Source organism: Polypterus senegalus, chromosome 11, assembly GCF_016835505.1.
Source record: "Polypterus senegalus isolate Bchr_013 chromosome 11, ASM1683550v1, whole genome shotgun sequence".
Lineage (NCBI taxonomy): Eukaryota > Metazoa > Chordata > Cladistia > Polypteriformes > Polypteridae > Polypterus > Polypterus senegalus.
This window is the reverse complement of record NC_053164.1, coordinates 164,555,094-164,575,213: the sequence shown is the minus strand read 5'-3', so window position 1 is coordinate 164,575,213 and position 20,120 is coordinate 164,555,094. Positions and strand designations below refer to the sequence as shown.

Genomic DNA, 20,120 nt, shown 5'->3' with positions numbered 1-20,120 from the left:
AGACAAGCACATCAGTGAGTCTTCATTGTTTTATTAATTTATTTTTATTTTTAAGTTGATTTTTTTTTTAATTATACTTTTCTCAATAATTAAAAAAAACTTTATTTTCCTCCCGGGCAATGCTGGGTATTTCAGCTATGTTAGCTAGTGTCTTTTATATGTTACCCTTGCAAAAAACTGATCTATACTTTACAGAGAACTCCGGAAAAAATGAGCCACATAGCTCTCATAAATATGCTATGCATATACAACTGCAACTTCAAACATTATCAAGGTGTTTAGTAAAAACACTTCCTCTGGCTTGGCTGTAAATTTTCAAGGACCTTGATGATTATAAAATTAAAAGAGTTCATTTCTCACCTATAATTGATTTAGGGTGTTGACTACTTTAGTCCAGAAGAGAAAAGTCCAGTGTAGTTACTGCAGAGAGGATTTGAAAAGCTCCTGATAATTAAACACACTGGGCAAAGAGTTGAGCGCCTTGGACAGATATGATATGTGTTAAATGAACTCATCACACATTCTGCTACTTATTCTAAAGATTTGTTTTATGTTTTGGACTGGCAAAGAATGCAGAAGGTAAACACAATCAGTGAAAATGTTATAAAACTGAATGAGTAAGGCTGCCTTGGTGATGTGTGAGATACCATATTTGCTAAGCCTTTGTGTAAAGTGCATTCCGGAATGCAGGATGTTTATGGCAGTAGTAGCAGTGATGATGTGCTCAGGGTTGGTTAGTTTCTTATATTTTGGAAGTCAACCATTCCCTTGGTCTTGTTTATTTCTAGGTCTTTACTCAAGAGGCAATATCCTTTATTTCTTCTCAGGATGACAAATGTCAGGATTGTCAAAGTGTAAGAAAACTGGTTCCTCAAAATTTCATTGAAGTACTGGCTTCCAGACGGTTGTTAAAATCATTTGTGCAGCGGGGAATTACCATTCCTGCATGTAGATCTTAGAGGACATCTTTTCACCCAGTTCTCCTCTTTTAATTTAGAATGACAAGCTTAGCATCTGGTAAAGAATGAATTACATTAATCTTTGAATGCTTAACTGTTTCTATATCTGTGGTGATATTTTTAATTATCACATACCTGTAGCTGTTGCTGTGTCATGTGATTTGCATTCACTCTTAGTTTATTAGCTATTAGCCAAGGCATAGGACTCCCTAATATAAAACTGATAATCACAAGTCTGTGCTGCTTTTTCCACGAATGAGCCAACATCCTTCATGGGATCCAAGATTTGCAGGCAGTATTTCAGGTGTGTCTGGGGTTCTCATTGCTGAACATGTAGGTGCAGTTTAGATGGAAAACATGAAGGGGAGATGAGATACTCAATATGACCCATGACATTATTCTGGATTGCCAGCTGGCAGAAGGCCTATTCATGCACTCCTCTTGCAATAAGTATTGAACAGTATAAATAAAACACAATAAGCAATAATTTAAAAAGCAGTGACACAGTGGTTAGCGTTGCTTGAGAAGCTGGAGTTCAGATCTTGGCCTGGTCACTGTCAGTGTGGCGTCTGCACTTCCTCCGTGTCCATATTGGGATATTCTTCAATTTTCCTCTCAAAGATGTATGGGTTACGTTGACTGGCGTCATTAAAAATGGCCTGATATGAGTAAGTGTGGCCTGCAGTGAACTTGTATGTTGGTTCCTGCCTTGAACTCAATGCTCCCAGGATCGACTCTGGCTTCTCATAACCCTGTATTGGAATAAGCAAGTTCAGAAAACAGATGGGTACTTACATGTAAAAAGTACATACTGAAAACAAAACAATAAGTAGTTATTCTTGTGTCATGACTAGTATTATACCATTACAACTTCCTTCTATAAAAGAACAAATGTATTCTTTCCTATAATACAATGTCTCTTAAAATGAATGGTGCTGCTTCACATCATACGAGGAATCTGCGCAATATAAAGAAAATTAAAAAAGAAGGGATTGTAGAATAGGTGTTAAAAATGTTGTGGATCAGAATACTCTTCAGGAGGTTCTGCCCAAGATAATGTCTTAACAGCACAAAAGTCCCCTTTATATATGGATAACATTTAAACTTGTTTAATGTTCTTGTCATAAAACATTTTCTGTGTTTACTTTCTTTAAAGTGAACTTCTGTTTGAGGCCTCTGTGAGCAACCAACACACATTAAAAACACACAAGATGATAGTGCACAACCAAAGGATAGTTTATTTAATCTGGAAACAGGTAAGCATTACAGTATTGTAAACAGAGGAAGAGATAAGGTGATCAACTCAAACCAATATACCCAATAAGTCTCAATGTGTTTTGTCCTCCAATTGTTTGTAGCATGTGTGGTTGTTCCTACTTACAAGTAACATTGTGTGTGCAATCAACCAAAGATGTCTTATTCTAACTTTAAAACAACTTAAATGTGATTTAGGTTGCCCCCACTTTAATTGCATTTGTCATAAATGATATTCCTGACTCTCTTCAGGTACACTCATTAGATGTTTCAGGTCAACAACAAAGGAAGTTCACACAAAAGTTGCTTATCTAGTAAAGTTAATGTTATATAATTTTACAAAGTACAACTTAGTTGCTTCCTTAGCTTTCCGGTGGACTACAGACAGTACAATCAAAGCACAAATTTCCAAAATGCACTCAGTCCACCAAACGCAATAAAGAAAAGGAAACATTGTTTTTTGGTTAACTGAATTTAGGAAATTCTCATAGTTAAGTATAGTGTTAACATACGGACATGGTTAAGTTTTGGTCCTCCTTTACACTATATAAATATATTCTGAGAAGTGATTTCTAACATCTCAAAGTGACAGAAACAGGACTGAATGAGTTTTGGCAACTTGCTCTTCATTAGCATCTTCAAAGTGAATCTAAAAGAATGAAATCCTTCAAGTTGAAATATGATTTTTTCTATATGCCATGTTCAGATACAGATTTTTTTTTCTCACACACTCTTTTCCCACATCTCCACATCATCTAAGCTTAAAATATTCATGCAAGATAAAAAAAGTAATTTAAATCATGTAATCGAAACATACAAAAAAGATGGTTCTTGCGCCAAGTATTCTTTTTCTAAATTGTATTTATATAATAACTAAATTATTTATTTAAAAATGTAATTATTTGAGGCTTGCAAAACATGCTAAACACTTCTTTTTTTTTTGCTGATAGCAATCTTAAGAGACAAAAATCAATGCAGGTTGTGTCTGGGAAAGTGTGAGCACTAACAGACAAAAGTTAGCCTTTTAAAAAATTGATTCTTTCAATACTCAACATGATAAAACATTTAGTTTCCACACAGAACAGTGTTGTTTGCAGACAATACATGATTAAACAAGAAATATCAACATGACATTTGACTGTAACAAAGACAACAGACAAAAGTTTAACAGCCAAAAATTTGGTTAAACATCATGTGTATCTTTCAAACGTATAGTATGCTGACACAGCCCTCACTTAATCCATACTTACAATAAATTCCAGTTATCACTCATTTGAGTGTACAGCCTAAGGCTGGAAAAAATGGTCAATTGAACGTATGGAAATACGAGGTCCAGCAAAACAAAAAACAAAACAAAAAACACACTGCACATTCATGCTATGTAAGTCCCATTTACAGTCAGACGAGTCAACTGTTTGTTGAGGTCTTGCAAGGGGTTAACAGATGTTTGAATCAGATAATGCAAATTAATGTTCCACTTTTAGACAAGCATAACTAAATCTAACACTTTTATCACAAAGATGGAACAATTACCTCAATGTAATTCAGACGTCAAGAATTTGTATTTTTCAATGCAATGAAAACTAGCTGAAATGTTTCAAAAGGATCAAGAGTAGATTGTTAGAACCAATGCTAAATACTTTGAAGGGGCAAGCCCAATTCATTGTGTAAATATTTACAAATAGTCCAAGCAGTCACATTTAATTTTTCCTGTCCTTTATACTATTTCCGTTATTAAAATAGATAAAGAAACAGACTTGTGCAAAAAATGGTAAAACATCTTTGGTAATTGCAGTGTCAGGCCTCCTAAAGACATATATAAATAAAAAAAAATGTTGAAAAGAACTAGAATTAAATATACAACTTTTTGTATTAAGCTAATTTAAGCATTGTTGCATAGCATGATTTGTTTTCATTATGAATTTTGATTAATATGATGCAGTTGTCTGTATAAGTGCATACAAGTATTGGCAAGATTACACTTGCCTATATTAATAATCTCACCTGCTGGTTTAGACTTCATGTATCCTCTTAAGAACAATATGAAATTTGCTACAGAGCTATTACATTTAATCATACACAACTATACGTTACAGCGTGATTAAAGTGTTTAGATAACACAATAATTAGATACCATAATCCTAATACTTTCAAGTTTCAGGTAAATGCGTCCTTTAAAAACAAACCAGCTGATGTGGAAGCAACAATGTCTATATTATTAGAAAAATCAGTTTTTCCTACTTTTACATAATACTGTACAAGAATATATAGTGGATCATTATAATCTTTTGTGTTTGTCCTAATTCATTATCTTGCTGCTAGAAAATTGGCTTTTTGTAAAAAAAGCTCTTGAAAGACAATACATCTGTGAGCACCATCAGCTTCTTCTGAAAGATGAGCTCAAGGTCCCTGGCCGCAAGAAGGAGCGCTCTAATGCATGTCACACTAAGGAATAGGAGGAGCTAACCAAGCCTTGCACCCCTAGGTCATGAGAAAAGATGCTAGTCTAGACAAAAAGAGGAAGGAAATTGTTGAGCAAAAACACAGGAGAAGTACATACTTCCTAAAAACATCATTAATGGAGTTTGAGGTTTGCAAGGGCCCACAGCTCCTTTTTAGCAAATTAGATACTTTTGGCAAGTCAAAAAGATCTGATGAATTTTAGAGTGGATTTGTGTAAACTCGCTCTGAAAATGAGTGAAGTCCTTATAGTAGGAGACTTGATTATACATTGAACTGTGATTGGCAATCTTCCTGTTACTTGCCCAGTGGTGTGGAAGATAACTTTGGGTGTGCAAATTGACCAGAAGAGCCCCAGTAAAGATTATGAAAACCATGGCATTAAAGGTAAGAAAGGGCATTGGAGATCCTTTTGAAATAGACTTTGAATTCTGTAACCTACCAGTCCAAAATTAAGAATGTTGATATACAGGGAATGTAGGGTGCTATTCTAGCAGGGATAGGCCTACAGTACCTTGAATAATATATTTAACAGCAATACTTTGAACAGTGTGATAAACAAAATAATAAGTAATAAACTAAATCCTTAAGTACTAAAAAGAGGAAGGAAACTGCAATAGCCAAAATTTTAAATGCTCTTAAAGTTGCTGAGATATAGATGCATATAATCTGACATTCTCAAAACCTCGTAAAATAATTGTGAGTCACAGGGGGGCAAGGTCTATGGTAAGGCCCTCCTTGACTAATAAATGGAAAGTCGGGTATCACCAATGACCCTATTGGCCATGTCATTGGGATAAGGGAGGAAAACAGTTATACATGAAAAGCACTTATGCAGGCATGGAGAGGACATGTCAACTCTACATAGATACCAACCAGGTATGGCATTTGAACCTAGGTCACTGTATCCATGAGGCACTTGCAGTAACCATCGTGCCTCCATATTACCCCAAGATGTATACAGCAATACATTTATATGATGTTGGAAAAAAAACACAAGAACATAATTTAAAAAGGACACATGTTGATAAATAGAAAAACACTAAGACTGCTTCATATAGAGATGCAGTACTGTACATCTTACTAAATATATGTAGGTTAAATCAGAAAGCAGCAAATATACAAGCATGGTGTTCAGTATTTGTTGTACATCTCTTTAGGAACATAAGATTTTGTAATAATGTCATATCATAAAGTAGGTTGTATAATAACAGGTAATGTTAACTTCCCATATATTAACTAAAGAAAATCAAAGAATGAATGAAGCACAAGAAAGACACATTGATATGGTTAACATTTGTTTTTGTAGCACAGCACAAGAAGTGCAAGCCTGAGAGGAAACCTTTCTTGATCTGATATTCTGAAATACTCAAGATTAAATACAGAGGGTACTGAACCAGTAACCATAATAGGAGAGTTTTTAGTCCTCAGCTCTGTCAGTCAATACAAAATAATGTGCAAATGAAACCTTTTGAACAAATGCAATCTGGAGTAATCTGCAAGATGTAAGGATACACAAAGAACAATAAGCTAAATTAAAAAATATACTCTTCAAAAACAACTGCATTAAAAAAGTCATAAAATAAATATCACAAAAAAGTGAAATTTGCCAAGTAAATTGTGCATTTTGTTATAAAATAAAATCCTCAATAATGTACATAAAAACAGTCAGACACGCACAGTGGCCCAATGATCACATAGAGAACAGCTGTTTCTGAAACTGGGTCACACTGCAAAGGTGGTTTAAACTTGCGTTAGCTGCAATGAAGAAAATTCATAAGTATCTTAAGTCATGAACAAATAGCAACTTTGGCAGTCCATTTGGAATTTGGTTTTTCCATTGAAGGTGGTATATAAAATTACAAACTGATCCACAGATGTTGTAGACATACTGTATATTAATAAAGTGGTAATTTAATGACTTATACATAATATTACCAAATAAATGCTGTTGAATTATATTTTACCAAAGTGGATTGTACCTCGAAAACAGAACAGTCCTTTTGAATGTTGAAAAACAGATGTTTGACTGTCCTCAATGTGAATCTCATTGTAGGAGCTAAGGCTGAAGGTTTCATTGGAAACGGTAGATAGTTCAAAATAGGCATGTTTAGGTTTAACTGTGGAGTGCTGAATAGGAAAAAATATACATGATTATGTGAAAAATTGACTGAATGGACTTATGCTTTGCACACTGTAAAAAGCAAGAGAACCAGTAGCAAGGAAAATAATTGTGAGAACTATTTTAGCACACCATGAAAAAAAATCAACTTAGATGTCTGTCTTTTAACCTTATACTCCCTTAAATCACCAGTACTATGAATGTAACAATTACATCCATACATTGAAATAGCAGATTGCATTTCATTCCATAGTATGTATTGGATTGCTTGCTAAAAAGGATGATCTATTCACCAACCATTATAGTGTTCACAACAGGAAAAAAATTAAAATGAGGAGAAACAAAATTTAAAGTAAACATCAATGTAGGCGTCTGTATGAAACCATATATTTGTGCCTAAAAGAACACAGTGTTTGAACCCAAAAATCAAGATTTTTAACATGGCAATTGCCCTTCAATAACTGTGGTAATTAAATGATCAAGGAGAGAGTATTTTACTATATAGGAATATACCATATAATGGTAGGCACATTTTTCTTTCTAAAAATTTTCTCCAGTGTGTTGGCAAAAAACAGTATAAAATTCATTATATAGGCTACAAAGATTTTCAAAGCTAAAAGCAAATAAACTTCAACCTCACAGAAACGGAAAAATTATAAATGGAAAGCTTAATTATGAATGTTAAAGTGGTTGCTGTAAATCTGAAAAATTCATAAAGAATGGTGGCTCAGAATCAATAAAGAAGGAGTTTGTGCCAACTCTATAATTATAGGCCTATTTCTGGTTTTACATGCAAAATAATGGGAGAGACTATAAAAAACAGAAATGTAGCTGCCCAGTGGAGGGGTGTTAATGAAGATGCAGCATAGGTTTAGGCAGTGGGTGATTCTGCTTAATGAATATGCTGAAGCTTCGTTAGGAGGAAAAAAACATTCAACAGAAAGAGAGAATAACTTTGTAATGCGGTCCACTACATTAAACCATACGTAGAAGAGCTTAAGAGCATAGTCTATAGGTAATGCTGAACTGTCTTAAAAAGTGAAAAACAATTATGGTAAGGTAGTCAATTTTTTTAATTACCTGATTTAAATCTTGTGGTCCCAAAGGAATGTGTGCTCAGGCTGTTTTTGTATTTTTTTTTTTTTTTACTTACCATTATGTAAATGATTTAGATAAAATTGTAACAAGCTATTTAACATCAAAAATGAAATTAAATGACATACTCCACAGAGCAGTGTTTCTTAGTCTTTTTCTCTGCTGCAGTTCCCATTAGGTACGTATGCTAGCTATGCACCCCACTTCCTTTTGGGAATTTCTGTACTTCATTTTGGCAGTTTCTTTTTTTTTTTGGCTCCAGTGAGGTGTGTGTGTAGATACTTGTATAACTTCACTAAGGAGTTACTTATTGATAGCAAAGTGGGGTACTTGCTAGAGGATTTCTGCGTCTGTATAGGGATTTCATTTAAATTTCGACAATGTAGAGTATTTGATGACTTCTCAGCCATGCCTATATATAATATATATATATATATATATATGACTTCATATATATCCCATTATTTTTCAATGCTCTATCATGGCACATAAAGGACTGCAGTCCACAGGCTGAAAACATCTGTTCTAGAACTAGTTAGATCATACAGCTTGTCCTAGACAGAACTAAGAAGTGGACTGATAACTGACAAACTATAATTTAAGTAAATGTAAAATCTTATTTATAGGAAGGAGAAATCCTTAATAAGCAGACAAAATAGGGAGTTTAGCACTACAAAGTACATACTAAGAAAAACACTTAGATGTTTTTATGTTTTTATTTACATAAACTGCATTTAAAAAGATTAATAAAATAATGGAAAAAAATGCACACTGTGGGGAGTAAAGGTCAAAGCAGATTTTGTATTAACAGCGGAATGCACTGTGTGCAGTTTTGGCCCCCATATAGCAGGAAGGACACAACAGCTCTAGAGAAGACTAAAGGTTTTAGATATGAAGAAACCCTGAAGAAGATTAACCTGTTTAAGGTCTTGGTCACTCTACTAAGTTTTTATTTAAAAACACAGACATTTGTTTCCATTTTTGCCTTTCATCCACATCACTAAGGCTTTTTCAACCTATGAAAACACATATTTTTGAAAACGGTCTCCAGAGTCCTGAGACTTTTAAAAACACTGGATGGGCTAAAAACAAGATGTTTGAAAAAGCAGAGTCCATTGTGCTCTGGTTGGTTCGTGCTTATTTCATGGCTCTTCCCTAATTAAATTCTGCTCATTTCAACATCTCATTCTCTGACTGGTCACTCTTCATGGAAGAAAAATGTATTTCAACATAGCGGGCATTAAATTTTCTTTCCATGATGCTTGTTGTGTTACCTGTATGATTTTAAACTGTATTTTCTGTAATTTTTAGAAATTGTGGTCAAGTGACTATTCACAATAGTATTAAACTGCATGAGCATATTTGACATCTGATTGACATGCCACAATATGGGAACTCACACTATACGTGTATAATACACACTTCAACTGAGGTCGCTGAACAGTTAATTTCAGAAAATTTGATGGTGACATTATAAAATCAGCTTGTGAGACAGCTCACACTACAAGACACCCAACTGTAATTTTTAACATGACCAAAATTCATACAATCATGCGATTGGCCCAATTGTGAGATGCAATCAGGAATCACAACCACTCTTATACTGCAAGTGAATTGATGACCGACGAAGCTGAAATTTGACCCAACTAAAAACTCATTCGGCAACTGCAAATCTTGCCAAAATCACACAATGTATGCCTTGGTTGAAGAATTCCATGCTGCTTGCATGCCCAGTATAGACAGATGATTATGTCATACGCATGCTCAGTTGTTTTAGTATGGACAAAAATACTTTTGTAAATGATGTAAAAAAACAAAAGTATGAACAGAGATAATTTTTGTTTAAAAAAATAAATAAATTAAAGGAAAGCCTAGTAGTGTGGACATAGCCCAAGTATAGTAAATAGTTTAAAATGTTGGAGTGATTAAATAAGGCCAGTGAAAGCTGTACTTCTCTGAGTACACTGGTGCACAACTGCAAGCTGGATAAAAGAAAATTTTAAGACTATTATAAAAATTTCTTCTCAGAAAAATTTGTAGTAATACAAGTCACAAAAATCATAAACACAAAAGGACAGACCAAGTGACACTATACTCCTCTAGCCATAAAACTGTTTAAGCCAGACAGTACACGCTTAGTTGCAAATGCAAAGAATGTCATTATCAGAATCCATGTGCATTTTGCTGCTTTCATACAGAAACCTGTAATTGATATTAAAAAAAAGTTTAGGTATTTTACAATTTAACATGATACACCACACTGCTAAGCAGATAATGTGTAATTCACTTAACATACGTCACTACAGATGTTATTTAAGAGTCCAAGTTTATAATAATTTGCCTGGGTACTGCCTGTGTGGAGTTTGCCTGTTTTCTCCATGTCTGTATGGGTATTTCTCCTACATCTTGAAGATGTGCCAGTTAGGTTAACTGCAACTCTAAATTGTTCTTGTATGGAGAGGAGTGAGTATGTATATTACTGAGCCTTGCAATGGACTGGCCCCCTGTGACTGTGAACCAGATAAGCGGGTTAGAAAATGGATGGATAGATTTATAAGTATCAACCACTGCAAATAATTTACTGAAGAATGCCAATTATATGCAATGCTCTAATGTGATGTAAAGTAGATACAATATAACACACTCAAACTGGGCTTTCTAACCAAGTGCTGAATACAAAAGGCTGTAGCCCCTACAATCAAGTGTGTTGCTTTTTCTTATATTGTAAGCAATATAACACAAATGAAGCCAATTTTCTATATATTTCAAAAGTAAGTAATGCACCATTAAGTGACCTTGGAGTCTCTTTATATAAATTATGTCAGGGAGCATAACTGCAAGCAATGCTTAACATTTTCCCACACTTGCAATTTATCAGCATAAATAGAGAAAAATGCATAGTGGAACTTGAGTAAATGCAAATTTTATGGACTTGTAAACAAACTGACCCAGAGTATTAGACATTTGTTGGTTTCATAAATTGTGAGGAACAAAATTATGGAATTAGCATACAGCTGCCAGTTCATGAATGACAGTAAAATTGTCAGAAAGGCCATAAGGTTGCATGAGTGTTTGCATGAAGTCCTTTACACTGATAAGTAACTTATTTAGCACCTTTTTGAACATTAACCTTGTTGCTTTTGAATTAATATTGTTAAAAATCTGTCATTAAATAAAATGTCTTAAGGAGTTTTAAATAAATACATACACAGATAAATAAATAAATAAATAAATAATAATGATAATAAAAACACATATATAGGCATAAAAAATGCAGTCACTAACAACTGAAAATTTCAGGCATTTTGTCCAAGTAAAAAAGTTCACTCCACTACTAAATTTGTTTTGTGCAATAAAAATCGTCATCACTCTTGCCTATCCCATGACATTCCTCACCATAACCATTTACTTCTAAAGATAAAGTACTATAAATACTGTTAACAGAAGGGAATTCATAATGACAGAAAAATCTTCAGTACACACTCTTGCTTAATTTCCAGTGGCTAATCTATCAAGTGTTTCATTTCAGTTACTATCAAATTTATACTACCAATAACTTTTCTAAAATATAAGGCAGAGTGCATTTCACTTTTAGCAGGTCTAAACACTAACTCTTAGAAGCACTAATTTACCTTTGAAAACGATATGTTTCAAATGTACATGTAATGTACATTTTGATACAAATCATCTGCATTAATTTCTACATTGCTTTATGTAAAGAGAAAACATGAACAGTTCAGTCTGTCTTTTCAAACTCTTCCACTGATCCCTGGGAACGTTGTTTTCTACCGTTGTTATGTGGTGTAGCCAAATGGAGCTTCGGCAGCTTCTTTGATGTCAAGTCTTCAGTCAGATCAAATGAGATTTGACAAGTACGTCGTGGAACAGGAGAATAAATACATTAAAAATCTTCATAAATTACTTAAAATGAAGCCATCCTGCCTAGGCCCTGTACTTTGCCTTGATCTTTCTGCTATTGCTTCAGGCTGCAGGTGACTGGAATTCAGAGCCAAAAAACATCTGAGCATGGAAGGCATCTGTGGCCTGCTGGCAGTCCCAGTTTGCTTGATGCCATTCTAGGACTTTAGTACAGTATCTGGATGTTGTTCTCTCATGGTGCTGAGCAAAGGGGCTAGGAGCAGGGAGGAGGCTTGGACAGGCAGTTGAGGGGAACACATGGAGAGCTGGAATGTGCCTGTTCTTCATGAAGAGCTACCGGTACATTAGGACTGCAAATTTCAAGAAAACAAAAAGGGGGAAGAAATAAGAAATATATGCTTGTTGCAGTAATTCCAAATTTGACACTAGCAAAGCAAAAATTGAAGGCATCAGTAAATAGAATACACAAAGCAGACAAGGGAAATGAAAAATAAGAGGAATACCCACAGCAGAAATTAAATAACAATGGAAAGCTTGGTACAAATCACTGACAAAAAATACTTGCAAAGCTGCCTGGTTTTTACACTGTTGGTGGCAAGAAATGGGAAATAGAGTATACTGATTGATGAATATCTTAGAGGATGACTGGTGTTGAAATGCCATATTTGTCAGTATTTTCGTATCGTGAAAGTTTTAAAAACAGTTTTCTTCTGTACCACTGAATATAACCAGTACCAGAAAACATTTTTCTGCATTTTATGCTTGGCCAGCTTTCTACATACTTACTTTTTTATCAGAAGGTATTAAAATTAACTAAAATTATGAGCTGTATATATTACAGAAATTAAGTATAAAATATTATTACTTGTATAATATAGAATTCAGAGCAGCATTTTGATTCCATGATCACCTCCAGCCTTCCATTGCATCTTGTAAATCACAGAAAATTCAAATTAGGTCTGGTTTGATTCCATTTTTTTAAAATGTAAAATTTAAAATATTTTTATATAAAAGGAAGCAACTGTAATCCCTAGAACACAAATAATGTCCATAAACTCAGTTTATACCTGTAAAAAAGCATGTTGGGCCTTTTTAATAACATCTGTTCAATTCACTGAAATATCTGCTTTAAAATCTTACAGATAGACTATTTGGAAAAAGGTACTGAAACTAGTAGGACTATATAGGAACCAAATCAGCCAATTGCATTTAACATTCTGTCTTACAGTATCACATCCCTGCGTTACTCTGTTTCATAATATCACTAAAAGAGAAAATAATATGTACGGCAGGTCTTTTGACTATTCAGTTATGTAGTGACCATGTTTGAGCTGATAAACAAACATTTAGAATTCAGTTATCTAAGATACAAACTATAAATATAGAAAGAATAATCTCTCCTCACATGTGTATGCATAAACATGGGAGAGAAGGAAAAACCCCTTGCTGATGCTAATAAGTAGGTTTTGGCCAAAAAAAGAGTTCTGCATATAAACATACTGTACACAGCAAACAAGCCATTTTTTTCTGGAAGTATCCACACATAAACTGAGAAAAATCAATGACTGTCAGAAAAATCTTTCATTACTTGGCCTTTGCTTTGGTGTACATACATTTTAATATATTGCTTAGTAAGAACTGGTAACAAGATTGGGCTACAGTGGACTGTCTGTTAATCCCGTAAAAGATGTCAATGCACGTAAATACGCCCTGTCAAATACTGTTGCCTATCAAAAAAAAAGAATAACTCCAGTTTTGCTTCCATAAAAAGGGCATAGAGAACAGGAGCCAAATTGAGCAGACTTTTATAAAACTATAAAGATGAACTGGGAGTGTACTTATCAATCATTGTGAATGCCTTTACATTGTTCTTAATCTCCTAGACAGCTAACTCTGGGGAATAGTGCTAAAGGTGTAAATATCACTACTTAAATTGATTGAAGAATAAAACGGAACATGCATTGTGAAAATTTAGGCCACCCATAGATTTTTCTTATTGATGAAGTCAGAGTTTAAAAATTGACCAGCAGCTTTGATGCATGACCCCTAATATAAATTGATTTCCAATGTCTTCTGATTATGACTGAATTTTTCTTTAAGAAAAACATCCCCAGGCCAGTTTTCTTAAATGTCAATTATGTTCAAAGAAAGTTGTGTGTGTGTCTGTGTTTTTTTTTTTTGCTTTATGTTTTTTTTTGTGTGTGTATTTTGTGTACAATCATAATATTACTGTATTTTTTATGCCAGTGTGTAATGCTTACATATGTTTTCTTCTCCTAAAAAATTTGATAAATGTGGAAAACGTGTGGCAGTTAAGACTGATACAGAAATGTATGCTATTCTTTCTCTTATCTCTCAAATAATAAAGATCATTTTCAAAAATCTGGACTTTGGCTCTTGTGAAAAGTAACTGTGGATGTAAGTATAAATGTTACCCCAAAAAAAGACTTTAAACAAAATGTAATTTTTTTTTATTAGATATTAAATTTGATAACATACCAATTGCCTAAAAAAGAACATGATTGCTCATCTTATGGAAGCTACTTGAAAAAATTATCAAAATCACACGTCACTTCACCTATTCAAAATTTTGGCAGCATGCACTAAATATACAACTGTATTGAGATATATGTCTCACTTGACTAAAAAACATACTACAGTACTATAAATTACTTCTACTTGGTAATGGTTCATTACAAGAAAATTTAATTTTACAAATTTGTTTCATGTCACGAAATATGTAATTCATGCCAAAATAACAGTGATTTTATATTTGTGAATCCCTGTTATATTAAACAATGCTATCTGAGCCCATGTGTTACATGGTTTTGAAGATTACAAAAAGAAACCTAAGGCACAAATATTATATATAACCATTAAAATGTCCTCTTTAAACACTAATGTGGGCTAACCAATAAAATATATAAAACACAGAATGAAATAGAGATTATGTATGAACCTCATGATGTTGCTACAGATAGATATGACTAAAGGGACCTGACTATTCATATATGATGGCTGCCTTTTTAGAAAACATCTAAAACACTTCAAAATATTTTCTTTCTCATTGTACTTATCCAAAACTTTTAAAATACTGCATAAAGACCTGATGAACATGTACTTTACAATTACAGTTTAAAGGCAAATAATAATGAAATTTACATTTTCAGCACCACTTCTACTTTTGTTAAATATAAGGGTGAAATTGTTCATTTTTCTACCAAAAACTTGAATTTTTATTGCTCAAAGCAAAGAGAAGCTGAAAATGTTTTGTCGTTAATTTCAGGTTTTTTTTCCTGATCACTCCAAGGGTCGTAATCAAATACCGAAATACTCAACAAAAATATTTTTTGTTTTATTTTCATAAAATACTTCAGTAACACTTTAGGTACTGAAAAAATGCACCTATTACTCATTTACTGTTATGTAACAAGAACTTAACATACCCTTCTATGGGTCTTCATAACCCTTACAAAGCATCAGTAAAGTGTTTAATTATCACATTAATGTAACCTCCTGAGACACATTTCACTTGATATTACATATCCTTCTATATAAAAGTGGTCGGGTGTCCTTCCGTCCCATGAGTGCTACGCAGGCGTGGAGTTTCACACACGCCCCGTCCATTTTGCAATGCACGATGGGATTTATAGTTTAGTTTTTCCAGGTAAAAGATGATTTTCTACTCCAGACTGTGCGATATCTTCTTCTTCTTTCTTACTATATAAAAGCGGTCGGGATTGTCCTTCCGTGCCGTGAGTGGAAAGCGTAGTGGTATTCCGCTTATCACAGACTTACTACTTGCAGCTTGCGGTACGAAGCGACATGATGTGAGCAGAGTTCTGGTGCTCCCATCGTTACCTTGCTTTTGTGTGCGATGCGCTGGAAAAATAGACAAAATTATGTCTCTTGAAATAATTAATGTTGATGGAGTACAAATGCCTCGCAAGCGTAGTAAATATCAGGGGGGTTCAAAAGGGCGACCTCAATATAGAAAAAAAGTTTAAATTTCATCACAAAAATAACAGAAACTACGAGTATTAAAGTAATACCGCTCAAATGCAATATAACCAAATTAATGAGTTTGTATAAAATATCAAATTGATCTACATATTGAATTGCCTTAAGAAGTGGTCAACTTAAAAGTCGGTCGTCTTAAAAGGCGGGTCAGCCTAGTTTAGTACAAGACCTGTGAATCCTACATATTAACAAGAAATTTTTCCATCATGTCAATATGCCACACAGTACAAAGATGAACAAATTATCTATTGATGTTTTATAAGTGTTATGAAGAATAAAAGAAGAAGTTAAGGTCTTCTTATATAACAGTAAATGAGTAATAGATGCATTTTTGGAGTACCTAAACTAAAGTATTACCAGTATTTCTACAAGTGGCAGACAGCAACTCTAGAATTGTGCATGGTTCGGATTTTTATATTAACATCTGACTGAGAAAAAATATATTTAATTTGCCCTTTGTACTACTATATTTTCTTTATACAGTTGACTGCATCAATCTGCAAAAGCATTGCATTTGTAATCTTATTGCTATGAATTATATTTTTTGAGCTTTTTAGAGGGCCTTGTCATAGTGTGCACTGTGAAAAGCAGTATATGAGATAAAGTTTGTTTGATTGGCTGCTTAACGACAGTATTAAACCAAGATATATTTCAGTTGAAAAAGATAAAACAGCATTATTAAGAGAACTAACAATGGTTTTCTTTTACTGTCTATGATGATCTCAGTTGGATAAGTCACTTTAAATTCGTCAGTACAAGCAAGGCTATAAATCAAAAGGTGATTAAAATGGTATTTGACTTCTGTGCAAAGGTGAGAACAAAATTTTGAATATGTTACAATACCAATGAAAGTTATCATCTACAAACAAAGTGCTGCAATAATGGGATTACGCTGTCTTCCTAACAATGTGTTAAACTGCATGACTGAAGTTTAACAATTTTGTTGTGTGATAGATATAATTTAGTATTTGTTAGGTTTATTTAAGTTTACACACTTATTTTTTCTTTAGCTTAGAAAGATAATCCTTTTTTTTTTTAGTATTTACAGTATATGCAAGACTAAATTGTTAATGGGTGTGATGTTTAGCTTCATAATTAGCATTGGCCAAATTAATTTCACTCTTGTTTTTGTTTTAGGAATTCCCTTTTTTGTTTTTTTATTAATTTGTCTTCTTTTCTTTACTAAAATTAAAAATATCTGCTATATAGCTGATGTCTGGAATCGTAAATAAGAACAGGATAAATTTATCAATCAGTGTATTGTGTAATCTTTCATCATAAACTACTAGTTTTACAGATGCTTGCTGTCTCTCTACTTTCTTTTTTAAATGAATGATGTAAATTAATGTTCAGATTTGGCCTACGGGTTGTTGCTATAAGGTACTATAATTTTTAAAATGTATTTTTTAAATTGAATTGAAAAAACGAATCTGTCATCACAGATTCAAACTTTGTTCCTTCTCAACTTCCTTTTCAGACGAGCTGCGAACTTGAGAGATGTCACAGGGTAAACGTAGTGGATCTAAGGGTGCCTTGCATCTAGAATATCTAAGTATGCAAGAGACTGTGGAATGCAAGGTACTGTATATTAGATATTCCTGTACTCTGTGGATATCTCCTTTGGCAGTATTAATTGCCAAATTAGGTATCTCACACCTTAGTGGAGGAGCAGCTCGTCTGAGGATGGAAAGGGAGAATATCCAGAGCGAGGATAAAAGTAAGATGGACTTGCTGTATTCAAATGTTAATGCTTTTGAATGCACATCTGGAGAGGTCTGACCATTTTTCTGCCACCTACAAGCCTGTTATTGACAGCAAAAGCTCTTCAGTATCCAAGCCAGAAGTACCCATATGTGTTTTGGGAGGTTGTTGTTTGTATATATGTATATGTATATATATATAAGCTGCTCAAAAAAATTAAACAAACACTTTGAAAACACATTAGATGGACTGAGTAATGTTTTAGGAATGAAAGGATGCCACATCGTTTTATGGAAATGAAAATTATCAACCTACAGAGGGCTGAATTCAAAGACACCCTGAAAATTAAAGTGAAAAAATGATGCAGCAGGCTTGTCTATTTTGCTGAAATTTCATTACAGAAACTCAAAATCATACTCAGTAGTTTGTATGACTGCCATGTGTTTGTATGCAAGCCTGAAAATGTCCGGGCATGCTCCTAATGAGATGATTAATGGTGTCCTAGGGATAACCTCCCAGATCTGGACCAAGGCATCACAGAGCTCCTGGAAAGTCTGAGGCACAACACATTTGCTCAGGACGAACCTACTCTTATCTGTGAAAAGCACAGGGTGCCAGTGGTAGACCTGCCAATGCTGGTATTCTATTGCAAATGCCAATCAAGCTCCACTGTGCCAGGCAGTGAGTACAGGGCCCACTAGAGGACTTCAGGCTCTCAGGCCACCCTCATGAAGTCTGTTTATGATTGTTTGGTCAGAGACATTCACACCAGTGGCCTGCTGGAGGTCATTTTGTAGGGCTCTGGCATTGCTCATCCTGTTCCTCCTTGCCCAAAGAAGCAGATACCGGTCCTGCTGATGGGTTAAGGACCCTTTACGGCCCTGTCCAGCTCTCCTAGAGTAACTGCCTGTCTCTTGGAATCTACTCCATGCCCTTGAGACTGTGCTGGGAGATACAGCAAACCTTCTGGTAAAAGCACGTATTGATGTGCCATCCTGGAGAAGTTGGACTACCTGTGCAACCTCTGTAGGGTCCAGGTATCGTCTCATGCTACCAGTAGTGACACTGAACATAGCCAAATGCAAAACTAGTGAAAAAACAGAAAAGATGAGGAGGGAAAAATGTCAGCGGCCTCCACCTGTTAAACTATTCCTGTTTTAGGGGGCGTCTCATTGTTGCCCCTCTAGTGCATCTGTTGTTAATTTCATTAACACCATAGCAGCTGAAACTGATTAACAACCCCCTCTGCTACTTAACTGACCAGATTAATATCCCAGAAGCTTCACTGACTTGATGCTATACTCTGATTAAAAAGTGTTCCTTTAATTTTTTTCAGATTATATATATATATATATATATATATATATATATATATATATATATATATATATATATATATATATATATCTCATTAAGATATGTAGTCAAGCATGGTAAAATGTGCCACTGAGGCTCTCTGGAAGATATCTCATACTGTTATGTATTCTCGTCGTCTAGCAGCTTATTTCAAATATGCTGTTAGTACGTAGGTTAGAATGTCCTGCAATAAACTGTCACTCTGTCTGGTGTTGGCCCCTGCCTTGCACCTGATATTGCTGGAATAAGGTCTAGATATTGCATCCCTGAACTGGATTAGGCTTGTTACATGATAAATGGATGGATGATATGTGATGCACTGTTCTAATATTATCACTTGTCAGAAGGACTGGCCAGTATATCAGCCTGTGCCAACATCAACAACAAAAGTAAATGAAAAATGACTGCTATGCTCGTCTGTATGATCAGAATATTCTTGCTTATTGATTCCTTTTCTATTGTAAGGAAAGAATGCTTTTCGCAGATCTGTGCTGCAGTGCACTGTTGGCACTCTCTCTGCATAAGCAATAGGATCATGAGTGAAAAATAGTTCTGTGATGGGTATTCATAAAATATCACTTTATTGTATTAACTTAAGTGTAGTGGTTAGTTGTAAAAACACATTTCTGCTGTCACTGGAGTGACAGAAAATCTAAAGGAACCGTATATAGTAAATATATAAGAAAAGAAAGGAAGGACCTTTAGTGTACAAATGGTTATGCTGCTTGGAAAATACCTGACACAACTTATTTTCGTGACAAAGTTACTTTGTTGAAAGTAACATCACAAACATTTAATAATATAAAAAAAACGATTCCTGGTGACAAAATAAGTTCAGATGATCAAGGAAAAATATAAAATAATACATTTTATTTATTTAGTGTCTTTCCATGTTTTTGTATAATTAGTGACTATCAGTACTGAATATTAATTAGAAAGGTACTTCTAAATACTATAATTTCTGGCTCTGAAGCAGAAATAGTGTATGTTACTGGCAATTTATTAAAATCAAACTTCATGGTCAGTAAAGATAGTTAAAGAAAGCCAAACAGCAGTTTTAAGCCATATGTTCAATCATACATTGAAAGAAAGGTTAATGTTAGAAGAAAATATGTCTGCAGAAACAGCAAACTATGCTGTAGTAACATATATTTGCATCAAAAGACTTTCCTAACCATATAAGTAATCATTTATTATCATTTATTAATAATTTCATATTTTTACACAGACCTAGATTTAAGTCATTAACAACAACCACAGAGCACTAATAATCT

The 20,120-nt window shown here is 34.1% G+C and overlaps 1 protein-coding gene across 5 annotated transcripts in view; it reads right to left on the bottom strand.

Moving 5' to 3' along the window:
* Positions 1-310: 310 nt before the first annotated feature.
* The window catches only part of bicd1a (bicaudal D homolog 1a), a 107,951-nt gene continuing 88,141 nt past the window's right edge, over positions 311-20,120 (bottom strand). Inside the window, exon 8 of one of the 5 annotated variants that reach the window (XM_039770019.1) lies at positions 311-1,711. In XM_039770019.1, coding sequence (XP_039625953.1) covers positions 1,517-1,711 — 195 coding nt within the window. In that variant the 3' untranslated portion in view covers positions 311-1,516. Of the gene's footprint in view, positions 1,712-11,176; positions 12,120-20,120 lie in introns of those variants that run through there. The other 4 variants (XM_039770021.1, XM_039770023.1, XM_039770020.1 and 1 more) reach the window with 4 other exon arrangements.